The 14,483-nt window shown below is 39.4% G+C and overlaps 1 protein-coding gene across 3 annotated transcripts in view; it reads right to left on the minus strand.

Annotated features, from left to right (window-relative positions):
* Positions 1–14,483, minus strand: part of LOC119012658 (DNA (cytosine-5)-methyltransferase 3A-like) — a 58,710-nt gene that overhangs the window by 28,208 nt on the left and 16,019 nt on the right. For 2 of the 3 annotated variants that reach the window (XM_037086673.1, XM_037086672.1), the window contains exons 3-5: positions 11,763–11,886; positions 11,446–11,483; positions 11,171–11,287 (exon numbers count right to left, since the gene is read on the minus strand). In XM_037086673.1, coding sequence (XP_036942568.1) covers positions 11,171–11,287; positions 11,446–11,483; positions 11,763–11,886 — 279 coding nt within the window. Of the gene's footprint in view, positions 1–11,170; positions 11,288–11,445; positions 11,484–11,762; positions 11,887–13,681; positions 14,142–14,483 lie in introns of those variants that run through there. The other variant, XM_037086674.1, reaches the window with a different exon arrangement.

Here is a 14,483-nt window from a genome sequence, read left to right on the forward strand (position 1 = left end):
CACAGAGTGGGCCCAAAAAAGACAAGAGCCTGAAGCTCTGCTTGATTCTCGTATCGCTGCCATCTGATGATTGACTGCACCATAAAAGTTTAATTTTTTAGAGCTTATAACACAATTTAAATGCAGACATCTATAGAAATGGTGTGTACAATAAAGTGTAACTTGTTTTTTGAAAGGTTTGACATTTTGTTAAATACTGAGTCTGTTTCCCCAACAATTATGTATACTGAGCTGAAGAATGGAGCACAGCAACACGTGCAATTTCAATTTACCCACTAACCCACAGAAAGTACAATAAATAGGTCAGGTGACCGCATTTAGACTGGGAGGCTTCCACTCTGCAGGGCCTCATTCAAAGCATCATCATTGAACATCATGTCTATTGAAAAAGCCTGAGAAACTTTCTAAACTTTGTAAAACACTGTGAAAAGATTTATTTGGGGTCTTCTTGTAAATTTAGCAGATGTATATGAAGTTCTATTGTTCTTTGTATAAAGTACATTGTGTCTGCTTGTCTCAGTGATGTACTTGTTTATTAGCATGTAAAGCTTAAGGAGGCTAGATCCGATCCCAAGTGGTCACTCGAGATGCACGTCGAGACGCCTAACTCCAGGTGTGGACTGCAGATCTGTCCCCTTGTGAAGCATGTTAACACCAGCGAAAACAGCCTCATGGTTTATGATAACAATGCAGCTCTTCCTCCCTCATAGCTGATAATAATAAGGGCTGTCCTGCAGCTTGCCTGCTGCAGTTCCTGTATCCGTGCTCGAACTTGTAACACACCACCGTTGAAATGCAGATTGTATGAAATGTACGTGTATATTACAGTTTGTGTTATGTAATGATTTTTGATGTCATGTTAGAATAAAAAAGGTCTATAGAACGTCTCGGTATTGTTACAGGAAATGAAACCGCGCAGGAATGTGTGTTTTCACGTGAGGGGCGAATAAAGGCGGAGAGAGGTTGTAACGCTGTGAGTTACGACTTTGAACTTTGGCGAACCCCCTGGCCTGGTCAGAGATTTCACTCTTAGTGCCGCCCCCTTGACTTCCGACCCCTCACCCCACGACCTCGCCAGTGGGCCATTTCTCAAACCACGCCCCCTTTATGAGCGTGACTGACCCTGACCTCGAGATGAACCCTACGTTGCCCAACAAACACACAGAGCACAATCAAGAGAGCGGTAAAGACCCCCTCTCACATCAATAGGCAACACACCAAGTGACTGCGCTTTCATTAGCATCGATCGCAGCCGTGGGACATGTTAAAGGAAACAATCAGGGGTTTTCCATGAAGCTCTCCCGAGGTCTCTTATAATGAAATGCACCAAAGAGCATCTGTGTGAATGTTTAACAACAACACTGAAGTGTCTGACCTGATAGCGGGGCAATAATCTGACGGCTTTGTGTTGTTTTCCAATTGTTAACATATTAGAAATCACTTTGCATGTTGTTCAAGGCTGAGGAAAAATGGAAATGCTTCAAGATTCAGGATTCAATTTAAAAGTCATTATCCAACACAAGATTTTAAAATTAAATCATAGTTGTAGTCCCTTTATCCCACTTATGAAAATCAAATGAGTGAATAGATGTTTAAGTCATGAAGTTAAAGGTTTTATCAAACTGGTAATCCAACCAAAGTGAAGGAATAAAGTATTTTTGTGACTGAATTGATCGAACAACGTCTGTCTAAAACCTGATGTTAACACTGCACTGTAATAGGCTGGAGATTTGGTCTCATTTTACGATTATTAACATATTTGGAAACCATTTCCACAGCTTTTATGGTGAGAGGAAAAGTGGAGAAAGCTTTTCATTTGAACCTTGTTCTTAACAAAACCAACAAACAAGTGAATCTGACTAAAGTGTCTGTTTAAGGACAATTCCAACTCTGATCTTAACCCTGCAGCATCATTTGGTGGCTTTTTTGGTGATGTTTGAAATTTTTAACATGTAACTTCTACTTTGGTTCAATATCATTCTATTTATTTTCCTGCTTTCTCTTGATCCATTTTGATCTATCATTTGCACCTTCCAATCTTTCCTTTTCCTAGCAAATAACTTAACATCTTGTTTGCAAGAAAGGTTGGGAACCGCCGTCTGACACTGTGATTTGCCCAGCTTGATCGTGTTACATCCAGAGAAAACTGTAATGTACCAACTGTGAATATGGCCCATGACCCATTCTTTCATTACATACTCTCATGTAGTTATATAGTAATTTTGTTTTTTCTACATGAGCTTCCATCTTAATTCAAACAAACATTAAGCTACAATGCAAAAATTCAAAATTTTACCAAATAGAATCGTCTAATCACAGTCACCTGGAAGGTAACATTTCAGATATAATATATAGTTTGTTTTTGTTTTAAGACCATTTGCATTTCTTCCATTGGCAATCTTTTTTCGTTATTTAAAGTAGGAAACATCTTGTGCGCATTATCCTTTTTCTTTATTCCTAAAGTGGCAATTCTTCAGGTGAAGTAAAGAGAAAGTAAAGAAAATAAGGTCTGTTCAGTCCAATCACAGTCTCCTCTAAATGTGTTTCTGCACCAGAAGTCACAAAAAACTAAATTACACAGTATTTTAGTTCAGCTAACAAAAGGAAACCCTGCCTGCAAACAACAACTTGCCATGAATTAACGTCCTGATAGCAGCTTGTAACACGTCTTATTTTAAAACAGAGCCTTAACACATTTCACACGTTTTGCATACTCTGCAACACATGGAGAAGAAGAACAAGGACGAAATCACTTACAGACCGGACATGGCAGCTCTGTATCTGCAACCCTTCCTCCCTGGCTCTCTTTCTGTCTGTCATTTTCTTCTCTCACCTCCTCCTCCTCCTCTTTCTCCTACACTTTCCTCTCTGTGTGTCTCCTCGGACACACTCGAGGCGTCTTTACCCTCTCGCTCCATGCTGATTGGCCAGCGGTGAAGTGTGTGATTTACTGGCTCCTTCACCTAACAGATGTTTAGGTGGACTTCAACTAAACACACACACATGCACAGCGAGCGGTGGTGTGGAGTTATGTCTGGTAGCCCCGGGGGGGTTAAAGGTGATGACGACACACATATACACACACAAATCCAAGCTAGTGTTTACATGTGTGTGTGTCAGTTGTGTGTGTGTGTGCCCTGAAGTCAAAGGTTAGGTAAGCTCCAGAGTTGACAAGGCGACGGGATGTGTTAGGGTCAGGACCTAACATACACACGGAGGCCAACACACAGAAAAAGTACACATTACGAGTCGCGTGCAACATTTAGAGTTAGAGGAAGGAAAGAAAAGACATGTAAAAGAATAACATATACAGGCCATTATAGTGAACGTGTTCGCAAATAATTGCCTTTTAACTGTGGATCAACCGATGTGGCTTTCTCAGGGCTGACACAATTATTACAAATCAAGGAGACTGAAAAGCAATATTTGGATCAGATATTAACTTGCAGTAAAAATGATACTCTTTTCCCTGTTCTGTATGAGTTTAAGATTTTCACAGCATGAGGAATTAAGCTGCTCTGTAGTCTGTTGATATGGCAGTGGATACTTCTATATTTTTTGCCAGAAGGTAGCAGGGTGAAGAGACTGCGGCTGGAATGAGTGTTGACGTTTCGTGTCAGTATTTGGTATTGGTTTATCAGATGTTGTTCTGGGCGAGAAACTGTGTGAGAGTTTGTTGCATCAGAGCCAAAGCAGCAAATTTTAAATGAGTTTATTTGATCAGCGGTCTGACAGCAAAATCACAGATCATCAGAAAAGTGATGAGTATCAGCCCCGATAATCGACCAGGGATGATTATGAAGCTGGAAGCAGCAAATGTTTGATATCTTTGCTCAAAAAGTGTCCTAACATATTGGACTTTACATACAAATATTTGCGTGCTCAGTGTGATGCACTAAACAAATGCCAGCGTTCTTGAAGAAAGAAGGTTGAAATCTTCAAACATGTCCAAAAGAATAAAATTGAAGCGTTCAAGCATAGAGGAAATTAGCTTGTTGTATAAATGTTGTTGTATAAATGTTTTGACATTAGATGAATAATTTTTCTTTTCAAGCAAAAATGTTTCAGCGGTGTATTTAGATATCAGCTAAACTCTGGGAAATAATAATAGGCATGTTTCTCTATTTCTTTTTTCTTTTCTTTTTTTTACATTTAATTGATAATTAAATCAGCACATTAATCAGTTGGCTGCAGCACTACAAGTAAGCCACAAAACACTCAACAGATGGTGGTGGTAACAAGCGCCCGCAGAAGATTGAAAAGAAGACTGCCAGCTGATGTAAACAAGGACGTAAACAATGAAGGTTTTAAAATAATCAGAACAATCAGCTTCACAAACGTTTTAAGAGGAGGCAAATAAACCTCACACATTTGTTAGGCCTGAAGAATAACACACTGCATTCAGATAGTTTGCTTTTGCTCATTTGAAAGCCTTCATTCATATCTATTATGTCGTCTATCAGTCATCATTTACCAGATTGTTATAGAAAGTTTCAGATTATGTCTCTGCGGTCCTGCACATCACGTTGAGTGGTTAGAGGTCAAAACAGAGTCACAGCTGAGTGTGTGTTTGTCATGTGACTCACTAAATCAAATCAGCACAAAATGAGGGTAAGGCAACGGTTTCTATTCTAAAGGGGGGAAAAAAAACTACACTCTTAAATATATTACAGTGCATCGTACCCCAACTCAGTGTTTATTTTCTTGGCTGAAACTTTAGACATGAAGTGGAGAAGATGCCAAAATGGAAAAGACTTTTGCGGAGTTACCAGGTTTCCTTCAGACAGCAACAATGTGGGATATTGATGGGGGTGTTAACAGCTGGCTGCAGTTCAGCTGACTGACAGAGCAAACACACACACACACACACACACACACACACACACACACACACAAACACACACACACACACACACACACACACACACACACACACACACATGCACACACACATCCACACACACACACATAGGCAGAAACCTGGAACTGGTTAACCTCTGTCTCTGTCACTGATTTCACCTCTCTCTGTCAAACACACACACATACACTCGCAGTTTTTCTCTCTCTTCTTTCTCCCCCTACAATTTGTCAATATCTGTCTCTGTCCTCGCTTTACATCGCAGTTAAGTCTCTATTTTTCTTGTCTGCCTTGATTCTTTTCTTTCTCTCTGCACTCTTTCATCTTCCTCCCTTCTACTCATTCCTTCTTCCATCTGTTCTGTAGCACTTCTGCCTTCCTTTTAAATCCTTCTCGATTTATTCATCCTCCATAATTTCCTTGCTCGGTTTCCCTCCTCTGTCAGTGGAAAGTAGATAAGATCATTTCACAAGAATTTCACTTTTGCACACTTCTGAGGTACTTAACATTGAGTATCTCCATTTTATGGTGCTTTACGCTTCTACTTCACAACATTCAAGAGGGAAATATGCACTTTTGACCCCTTGACGTCTACTGAACAGCTGCTGATTTTGGTTAGGATTAAGGTTTTTTAAAACAAATGAGAAGAATGTAAGATACAATGCATTGTTACAGGTTTAACAAGTTGATCCCGATCTTTCTGACTATTGGCACCATACAAAAACAGTGTGTCATTAGAGCTCCTTGTCAGGTTCCTGATGTCTATGAGTTGTCAGCAGCGCTACCAAAACTTACGAAATCTCTTACAGGCAGCTGGAGGCCAGGAGGAATTAGTTACACTACATTCGATTGATTATGAAACTGATTATATTAGACTATCAGTGAAAATATGTCATTGATGGCTGTCAGATTCCAACATATTCAGGTTTGATAAGGCAGACTGATGAAGATGAAAGGATATTAGAGGGTAAAAAAAAAAATCCTGATATTGATATATTGGCTGATATACAAACATGCTTTGCAGCGATTCCACAAATATGGATATCAAAGACTTAAATATGTGATGGAGACAGGATATCTTACAATTTATCAATTCACTGTATCGTCTAAAATGACATCAGTAAACTGAAACAATAAACCTCACTCATTGCACTGAATTCTTTGAATCCAAAAAGTTTTTATATCGACTGATATCGACAACATAAACGCCAATACAGTATGTATTATAGGCTATGTGCTCGGGCTCCATGTTTACTAATGTATGATCCTTTTACTTCATAGGGATTGAAATACCTCTTCTGTCTCTGCTTTCCTTTTTCTGCATTTCCATCCTTTATTCCCATCAAAGATTTGTTTATTTGTTTGTCTCTTACTTTGTGTTGACTTTCATTCACCATATTGTTAAACTCTTAATCATCCTTCTTTACATTCAAATAAATATAAAGTTATGACGAAAGCCGATCCTTTAGTCTCAGTTTATTACACTACGCTCACGCCACGCCAAAAAAACATCACTTGTGCTCATGGAGAGTAGATGATGAGTCAGTAAGTGAGAAGAAAGTGTTGACGGGAAGTCACACATTCATTACCTCCCTCTATGGTACCTCTCTCTCTCTCTCTCTCTCCAGCTGTCGCATTCTCATGCAACACTCTGCAGGCATCAGTTCAACCAACTAGCATCTGGGTGTGTTTTTACATATTGTTCAATTATGCATGAAAGATGTTTATTTTCTAAACCATCCTCTTCATAACTTTTGCAGACCTCCTCTCCTCCTGCTCTCACACACTCTGGGCTGTACATCACACACGCTCACATCCTGGTGTGTTACTGCCAGCCTGTCTGTCAATCAACCTGAATGACTTTCTCCGTGCCACTCATAACCACATCCTGTCTCTCTCAGCCATTCTCTTTTTAATGTGTTCTTCAGACACACTTTTTCACACACTCTCCCTCTCTAGGCTACAGCATAGCAGCACTGTATCTTCCCAAGTGTATTGTAGTGTCTTCTCTGTACACTGGTGCCAGATATTAATACTTTATGAGTGCATGCATGTGATAAAATCTGTTTCTTTTTGGGCACTTCAGGGCAACAGAATAAGCTGTAAAAACATATTCTCAACCTTTTAAGATATAGTCAACAGCTGCTTATTTATACATGTGGGAGACATACATGAGCATTAGCAATAGGGATATGTATCTCTGGCAACATGGTGAATATACATCCAATGTTTACTCTTCTTTTAGCTCTGTTTTTGGTCACCTCCACCTTCTGACATAATTTTTAACTCTTTAGATGCTAAATGCTCTACCATGTTGATCGACTTGTCTGCTGTCTGGTGCTAGGAAGGTGCAGTGCTGTGCTTTTTCAGTGACAACACTTACCTCTTTCGGCCAAATGACCATGTTGATGAGAGTGATGAGAGAACTAAGACAGTTAAGTTGTGGGCAGAAAACAAACATGCAACCACTCTCCCCATTTTTCATACAAATTGTTGATGTTTATATCAATTTAGATTTTAGCTGATTTAAATTGAGTGTTGCGTTTTGTCAGACCTTCGTTTTCATAATATGGTTGACAATACTTGAGGTTTAACCATCTGTCAAAGTATCTCCCTTAATTTAACTTTTTTTTTTTAAAAATTACCACTTATTATTTGTTTTAGGCCAATAATTTGTGTTCAGGAGGGAAAAACAAACCAATTAGGAATTCAAATTGGGCTTTGTCTGATAACCCAAAGCAAAATAAGTAACATTCAAGCTACCACAGGTCGGCTGCACAACATGGCTCAGTTTCCTACATACCTGAGTCAGCTGTAACATCTTAACAGTACATGTCGCAATTGAGAGTGTACAAAAATGAGTTATCAACAGAGCCAGCAGCAAGACTTTTTAGATATACTGTAGTCTAAATTTCTCCAGCAGAACACCACCCACACACCGGCCTAACTATAAATTAGTGTTAAAAAGAAATAACTTCATGGCATTTTTAAATATATCTAATAGTTATTTTCAAAGTTTTCTATACAATTATGCAGTTCTGGTAGAGACTACTAAATAACTAAAAAATATTTTGTTAAAGATATTGAGTCATGAATATCCAAATGAATAAAATCCCCCAGATTTCAAGAAATAGACAAGACCATGTTGGATTTAATGATATGTCTTTTGTTATCAAGCAGGCAGAAAAGTAAAAACATCTAAAAGTAAAGGACAAATGGTTCACATCAAGCTTCTGCTGCTCCATGTGGTAGTGCTACAAAAGCAAAGTTGAGCCTAAACATCAACAATTTGAAGATCACTATCATTTATACAAATTCAAATGCTATCATCTACCATAGCCACTGCGTCTCTGTGCAGTTAAAATCAAACAGTTCGGCAGAAGACTATGAACCTATCTGACAGGGCTGTGTGAGACAAAAAAGGCTGGAAACCATTGTTTTACAGCTGTGCCAAAAAGCTGAAATGGTGTCTACCATCGATGCTCTTTCGGGCGATTCATGTCAAAATCAACCACAGCTGAATTCCTTTAAAAAAAAACAATGGTGCCTGACAGGGACCTGCAGCCACTGAAAGGCGAAGCACCATTTTCATTTTCAATGGCACATCATCACTTTGTCAACAGTTGAAAAAAGGCAATGCAATCGAAGGAACACAGTTGCTGTTTCACCAGCTAACTGTATGTTTGTATAGAAGGGAAGTCCACTCCCTTCCAGTGTAAACAGATACACACAACAGTGGAGACGGGCAGGAAGACTGCAAAACAGAGTATGATGGAGGCTGGAGAAAATGTGAACGCAATGTGCAAATTCAACTAAGGACAACTAATGACAATGCTGACAAAAAAAATATCTGAATGTCAGTGGTTTGGCTTTGGCAAAGTATTTACGATTTGGATACGAACAGACAATTGTCCTGCATTATATAAGCTGAGGATGTGCTCCAACAAAAATAAGGGCTCCTCATTAGTCGCGAATATTTGTAAGGACTATAAAGTGCTCTGAAACAATACTCTGGTCATGTTCATTTACATGTAATTGTCTAAAAATGAACAATGTATTTCAGTGTGCAGGGTTTTGGAGACAATTTAAAGACCTCTTTGATAGCTGTTTTGCAATCACAGCGGCCAAAACATGATAATCACTGTGTTTTCTAACATTTTCCCTCTTGTTTCTAGGTGTATATGACAATAATTACTAATGGTATAATTAGTTTAATTACCATGACCCGGACCCAGGCAAGCAGTTTAAAATCGATATATGGATTAAGTAATTAAAATTATTTAATTGAAGTCATTTAAAGGTCCAGAGTGGATTAAAGGCAGCAATGGAATATAGTATTTCTAATTGTGTTTTCATCAGTGTATAATCACCTGAAATTAGGAATTGAATGAGCCTGTCAGATCTAGAGAAAGGGCGGGTCTTCTCTCACAGAGTCATGTTGCATCTCCATGTTTTTACAGTAGCCCAGAGTTGAAAAACAAACACTGACTCTAAAGAGAGACATTAATGTATTTCGGGGACCACTGTAGGGAAGTTACAGTGAGGGATAGTCAGTGAGGTGTAATCTGGAATCACACCACCAGATGCCACTTCATCCCACACAATGAACCTTAAATTTTGCTGAAATTGACACTTGCCTAACTGAACCTTCCTGGGTCACTCTGTGGTCCAATAACAGTTGAACAAGCAAGGGACTCTGACAAAACTCAGACAAAGTTCCTGTTTCCTGTTAAACTTGTATGTGCTAGGTTTACCTTTACTGAAAAGAAAAACAAGCTGGCCAAAAGATATTGCGGATATTAGATATTAGATATAAAGATATTAGACCATAGATTTATATAGAAGAACTAGATGCTAACCAGCTTATTGGTTGTTGAACAAATTTAAAACCTCCATAGATCATATCCATAATAGAAAGAGCCATAAGTGACCTTGTTTGCAATTCTTGGTGTCCTGTCAAGAGTTTTACAGATGTCCCTTTTATAATGGTGATCTATGGGGAAAATGCTTTTTGGGCCACATGGTAATTCTTTTGCTGCAATACCAAGAGTGGCCATCAGGCCAGACTGGAAGCAAGGCTGAGCAGCATCATCGTGTGCCCTGACCATGTGGAATGGGCTGTATTTTTTGCGTACTCAGAACCAAAGTCAACTTTTGTCAGATGTAAAGATTGGATGTGGATCGTGGTCAAGCCAGCCGCCTTTCGTTTTAATGTGGTCAAACTAGCAGCAACAACAACTTCACTAAAGACACCTATGTGTGTTAAAACTTAACAGAACAATAATTATGTTGATGCCACAACCTTCACCGACATGTCACGTTGTGTACATCTTAGGTCAGCGCAATGTTTTGCCATGTTCATAAAACGTATCATCATGAATACATCCTTCCATCGCGTCCTGTAGTCCTTGCTGTCAACTTCTTGAAGCTATATTGCCCGACTCCCAGAAAGAATCTAACACGCACTGCTGCAGCCGGCTAGAGGGGACCGTCGTTGTCATGTTTCCTATTGTCATGCTTGTCCGACCTTGCAACAGTAACTAATGGGGGCGAACTGAGGATGGGTCAATTATTAGTTGATGAGCTCCAAAGGTACTTTGAAATGCTTTATGAAGTGTAGCAGTGGTTGCAGCAGAAGCAGCAAAGGACAGCATCGTTTTAAGGTGAGCAGCGTAGGAGCCGGAATGCAGCATGAGTGAACATAAAGTAATGACTATGATTAGATGTGTGCAATAGATAAATGCAGCAGTGAGAGGGGTATGTCATGCAAGCAAAATGAACTAGCTTCATTCATTCTTTTAAAGAGTAAAAAATAACCTTCAATAGTTAATTGTTCTGAGTCCTCTCTCATTTTATTTGAGTTAAATCAACATTTAACAAAAAAACAGCAGTGTTAATATCCCTGACACATAAAATCTAACTGCTAATCATTAACATTTTTAGCGGAATCAACCAGTACTGAGCACACTGCACTTCAGTTGTGGAGGTGGATTTGACTTCTTACAGGGATTTCCCCTTTACTTGACGAGTCATTTCTGCACAAAGAAAACCACAGAAGACTTCTGCTGTAGTTGCTTTACAATACAAAGCGGCCGTCTACAGGTCCAATTCAAAAAGAATACAAATCTCTCTCAAGCAGAAATGTCAGCCGGTTAAATTAAAAATGTAATTCAGTGGAGTGTTTACATGAAAAATGTCAAAAAAGCGTTTGATTGAGGCATCAACATGAGGCATTTTATTCTAGAGGAAATAAAAGCCTCCATGTTACTGTAGCTCTAAATTCACACAGACAGAGACCTGTTTCTCTCCCACCTCCATCTTCCAGCGGCTGAGCCATTCTTCTCTCTGTCTCCTGCTGATGTAGTACGGATCTCCAGCCTGGAAAGTCACTCTGGGGACCGGCCTCCTCCGCAGCCTCCCAGTCTCAACCTGCACATACATACACACACGCACGCACGCACACACACAAAGCTTGTCACATGCCTACTCTTAAATCTGCTTGTACTATGAGAGTCGTTTTTCTTCTTCTTCTTTTTTTTTTTTAATGTAAAAACCATCAGAAGCAGGGCAGAGGCTGGTTTTCTCACCTCTCTGGGGGAGTCACAGTTTCTGTCATCTGGCTCGTCTGCAGGAGGAGAAAAAAGAAACAGGAAATGGGCCATTTGTACAGATTTAACAAGAGCCTTAATGAGGAGGTAAAGTCATGGTTTTCATCACTTTGCCATGACATCCATATCTAAAATGTAAATGCCTTAGAACAGTGCAATTTGGAATTTATTTGACTGTTAAAATATCCATTAAACTGACAGGTACTAAAGACTTGACCGTAAGTTTTATCATCCTTTAAGCATCAAATTATTGCACATATGTGTAAGAATGACATGACTTTGTATTAAATCTATACCCTTATTCTTCTCATTTTGCTCTAGTTTCCGACGCCCACGCTTCTTGCGAGGGGAGGGGGAGGGCTCCGGCTCCTCTGGCGGGGTTGGAGGGGCGTTTGCACAGGGGTCAGAGGTCGCCATCTCCTGGGAAACAGACGGAGAACAGTCTAGGTCTGAGAAAACTGCTGCTGGTCCTCGTCTAGATTCATCAAAGGACTGCACAGACATTATAACTATACACACACATGTACAGACCTTATATAGACACACACACACACACACATAAAAAGCATGCATACACACGCACACGCAAAGAGCTACATACCCATTAGTCTGCCTCTGCAGAATGTGTCTGCATAGGATCAGTATAATAAACACCTCCAGCTCCCATTAACACACACACAAACACACACACGAGAATGGGAGCAGCTTCAATATCGTTAACAGTGCTGATGATTAATGAGCACATGTGGGAGGAGCTCCTTGTGTTAAATGATGCTAACCCCTCATATAATTAGCTTTAAATTACATATGCAGTAGAATAATCTAAACAAATACTTGAAATGTCACACTTTTCAACACACATATTGTAATTACACTGCAAAACATTGAGAGGACAGTACCTGGTTTGTCTAATTGTGAACTCAAACAATCTCCCTTGTATATAATCCTGTCTTTAATTCAATGGCTTATCCATTAGCTCTGCTGCATTAATGATGCTAAACTCTGTGTCCCCTCTAAAATGCCAGCAGGATTTTTATGTGTGTGTGTCGCTAACAGGCGGATGGATTTTATAGATTTGTACTTAGAAAGTGGAGAGCAGGGGTGAATGTCAAGCTCAAAGGCTACGCTAACGCTAGCTAGGGCTAACAAGCCCACAAAGGCTGTAATGAGCAGGTGAGAAGGCCTGTAAAAGACTGAGAACACAAAAGGTGACTGAAAGGGCCTCAGGGCAAATTTAACTACACCAGCACGCTCAAACAGGAACAAGGCATTAAAACATAGGTGGATTTTTGGAGGCTCAAAGGCTTTAAGCACCCAAATGATCAAACCTATACGCAAAAAAGTATATTTTGCGTTAATGTGCACCTTCCTGTTTTTAAACTAATTGCGAAAAGCTATGTGCGTGAACTGTATGAGGCCATTTATTTCCCACTCATCAACATGTTTTTTGTTTAACGATCACACTCTAAAAGGCAGCAGGATTATGAGGTCTCCAGTCTCAATATAGACGACAGTACAGCCATTCAGCTCTAAATTTTAATTTTGTGTTTTTTTGTTGACAATAATGCACTTTATTGTAGAGTTGTCAACAGATAGTAAGACAAATAAATCTCCAACAACTCATTAAAAGTGTGTTTTCACTGTGTAAAAATGATTTAGTCATTTTCATTTGAAAATTATTAGCGAGATGTTTAACTGAAATTGGGACAAAACACTGGGAAATGTACTGTTCACACAAAAGTGAAGTGACTGAAAAAGTGACAGCGACATTTCTGTTTATGACATTTCATAGACTCTGTATATCAATAACTTGCAGGAAGCATAAAAGACAAAAACACATTCAAGCTAAATAACTCAAAGCAGTCAACTACACTTGAGTCAAGTGGTTGACATCAGTGTAAAGCTTGCTACATAAAAATAAACAGGGTGCTCTGTTAAAAATTAGCTCACATGTATATTAAAACTGTGCGCAAAACAATCAAAATCAAGACAAGACAAAACGTAATAAGCTTCTTTTAAATTAAATAAAATGAGTGCACAAGCGTCTATCGTGCGCACATGTGCCCTTGATGTGAACACATGGCCTTAGCATTTATTGTACTATAAACCCAAACTGAAGTTAAAGCTGCATTAAGCAATTGTTAACATTAGGAGGCAAAAGACTCTTTAATTCAGCTCCTACATCTAACTTTTAAGCAAACAACTGACTACTTACACATTCAGCAGAAACAGAGGAATCTGGACTTGCAGTCATCTTTTTGGTCACATGTCGCATGTAAATCCAATTCAGCCCTGGTTTGGTCCAACAAATCCTGAGAAAAATATCTGGGTGTCTTTGGATTACTAAATGTTTCGACGTTCTTCAGCCACCTCGCCTCTCCGCCATTTTGCGCTCAACAGGAAGTGTACAATCGGCTTGTGCGAGCTGGTTGTACACGTCCTTTTTTCAGAGCTTTGGTTGGGTTTCGTTTAGGCCGGTGAACCAAAACTATGACCTCAATGCGGCTGCAGACTACAAAGTTGACTCACAGAGATTCAACATGACTGTATTGCTTAATGCAGCTTTAAAGTAGTATTGTGTGAATCTGAAGACATCTTCAAGCCTGACTACTGTAGTCATATTGAGGATTAAACTCACAGACACAAACAGACAGAACCTCCTACATGCAAACTAGTGGTTTTTGTTGTCTTTCAGCTTTTCAAACCACTCCTTGCTGACCTGCACTTCCTCTTCTCTCAGCATCTAGCCTTGATCTTGACAGACAGACATTGTGGAAAGTACCTGACTTCACTAACTCTAACCTAAGCTGTGTGTTGCACAATATAGCAATCTAACCAAAGGCAGTTTTTAGGGCTGGATGAAACGCTGACGATACCCGAGGGGAGGCTGAAGAGAGAACAGGATGCAGCAAACAATAAAACAATAGTGCACCCAAAATAATAAAATAAGCAGTCATACTGAGCTAATATTGCAAATCAATGATGACAGGCCAAAATGTATTGTAGCTGTTTCCAAT

The sequence above is a fragment of the Acanthopagrus latus genome, chromosome 22, assembly GCF_904848185.1.
Source record: "Acanthopagrus latus isolate v.2019 chromosome 22, fAcaLat1.1, whole genome shotgun sequence".
Taxonomy (NCBI): domain Eukaryota; kingdom Metazoa; phylum Chordata; class Actinopteri; order Spariformes; family Sparidae; genus Acanthopagrus; species Acanthopagrus latus.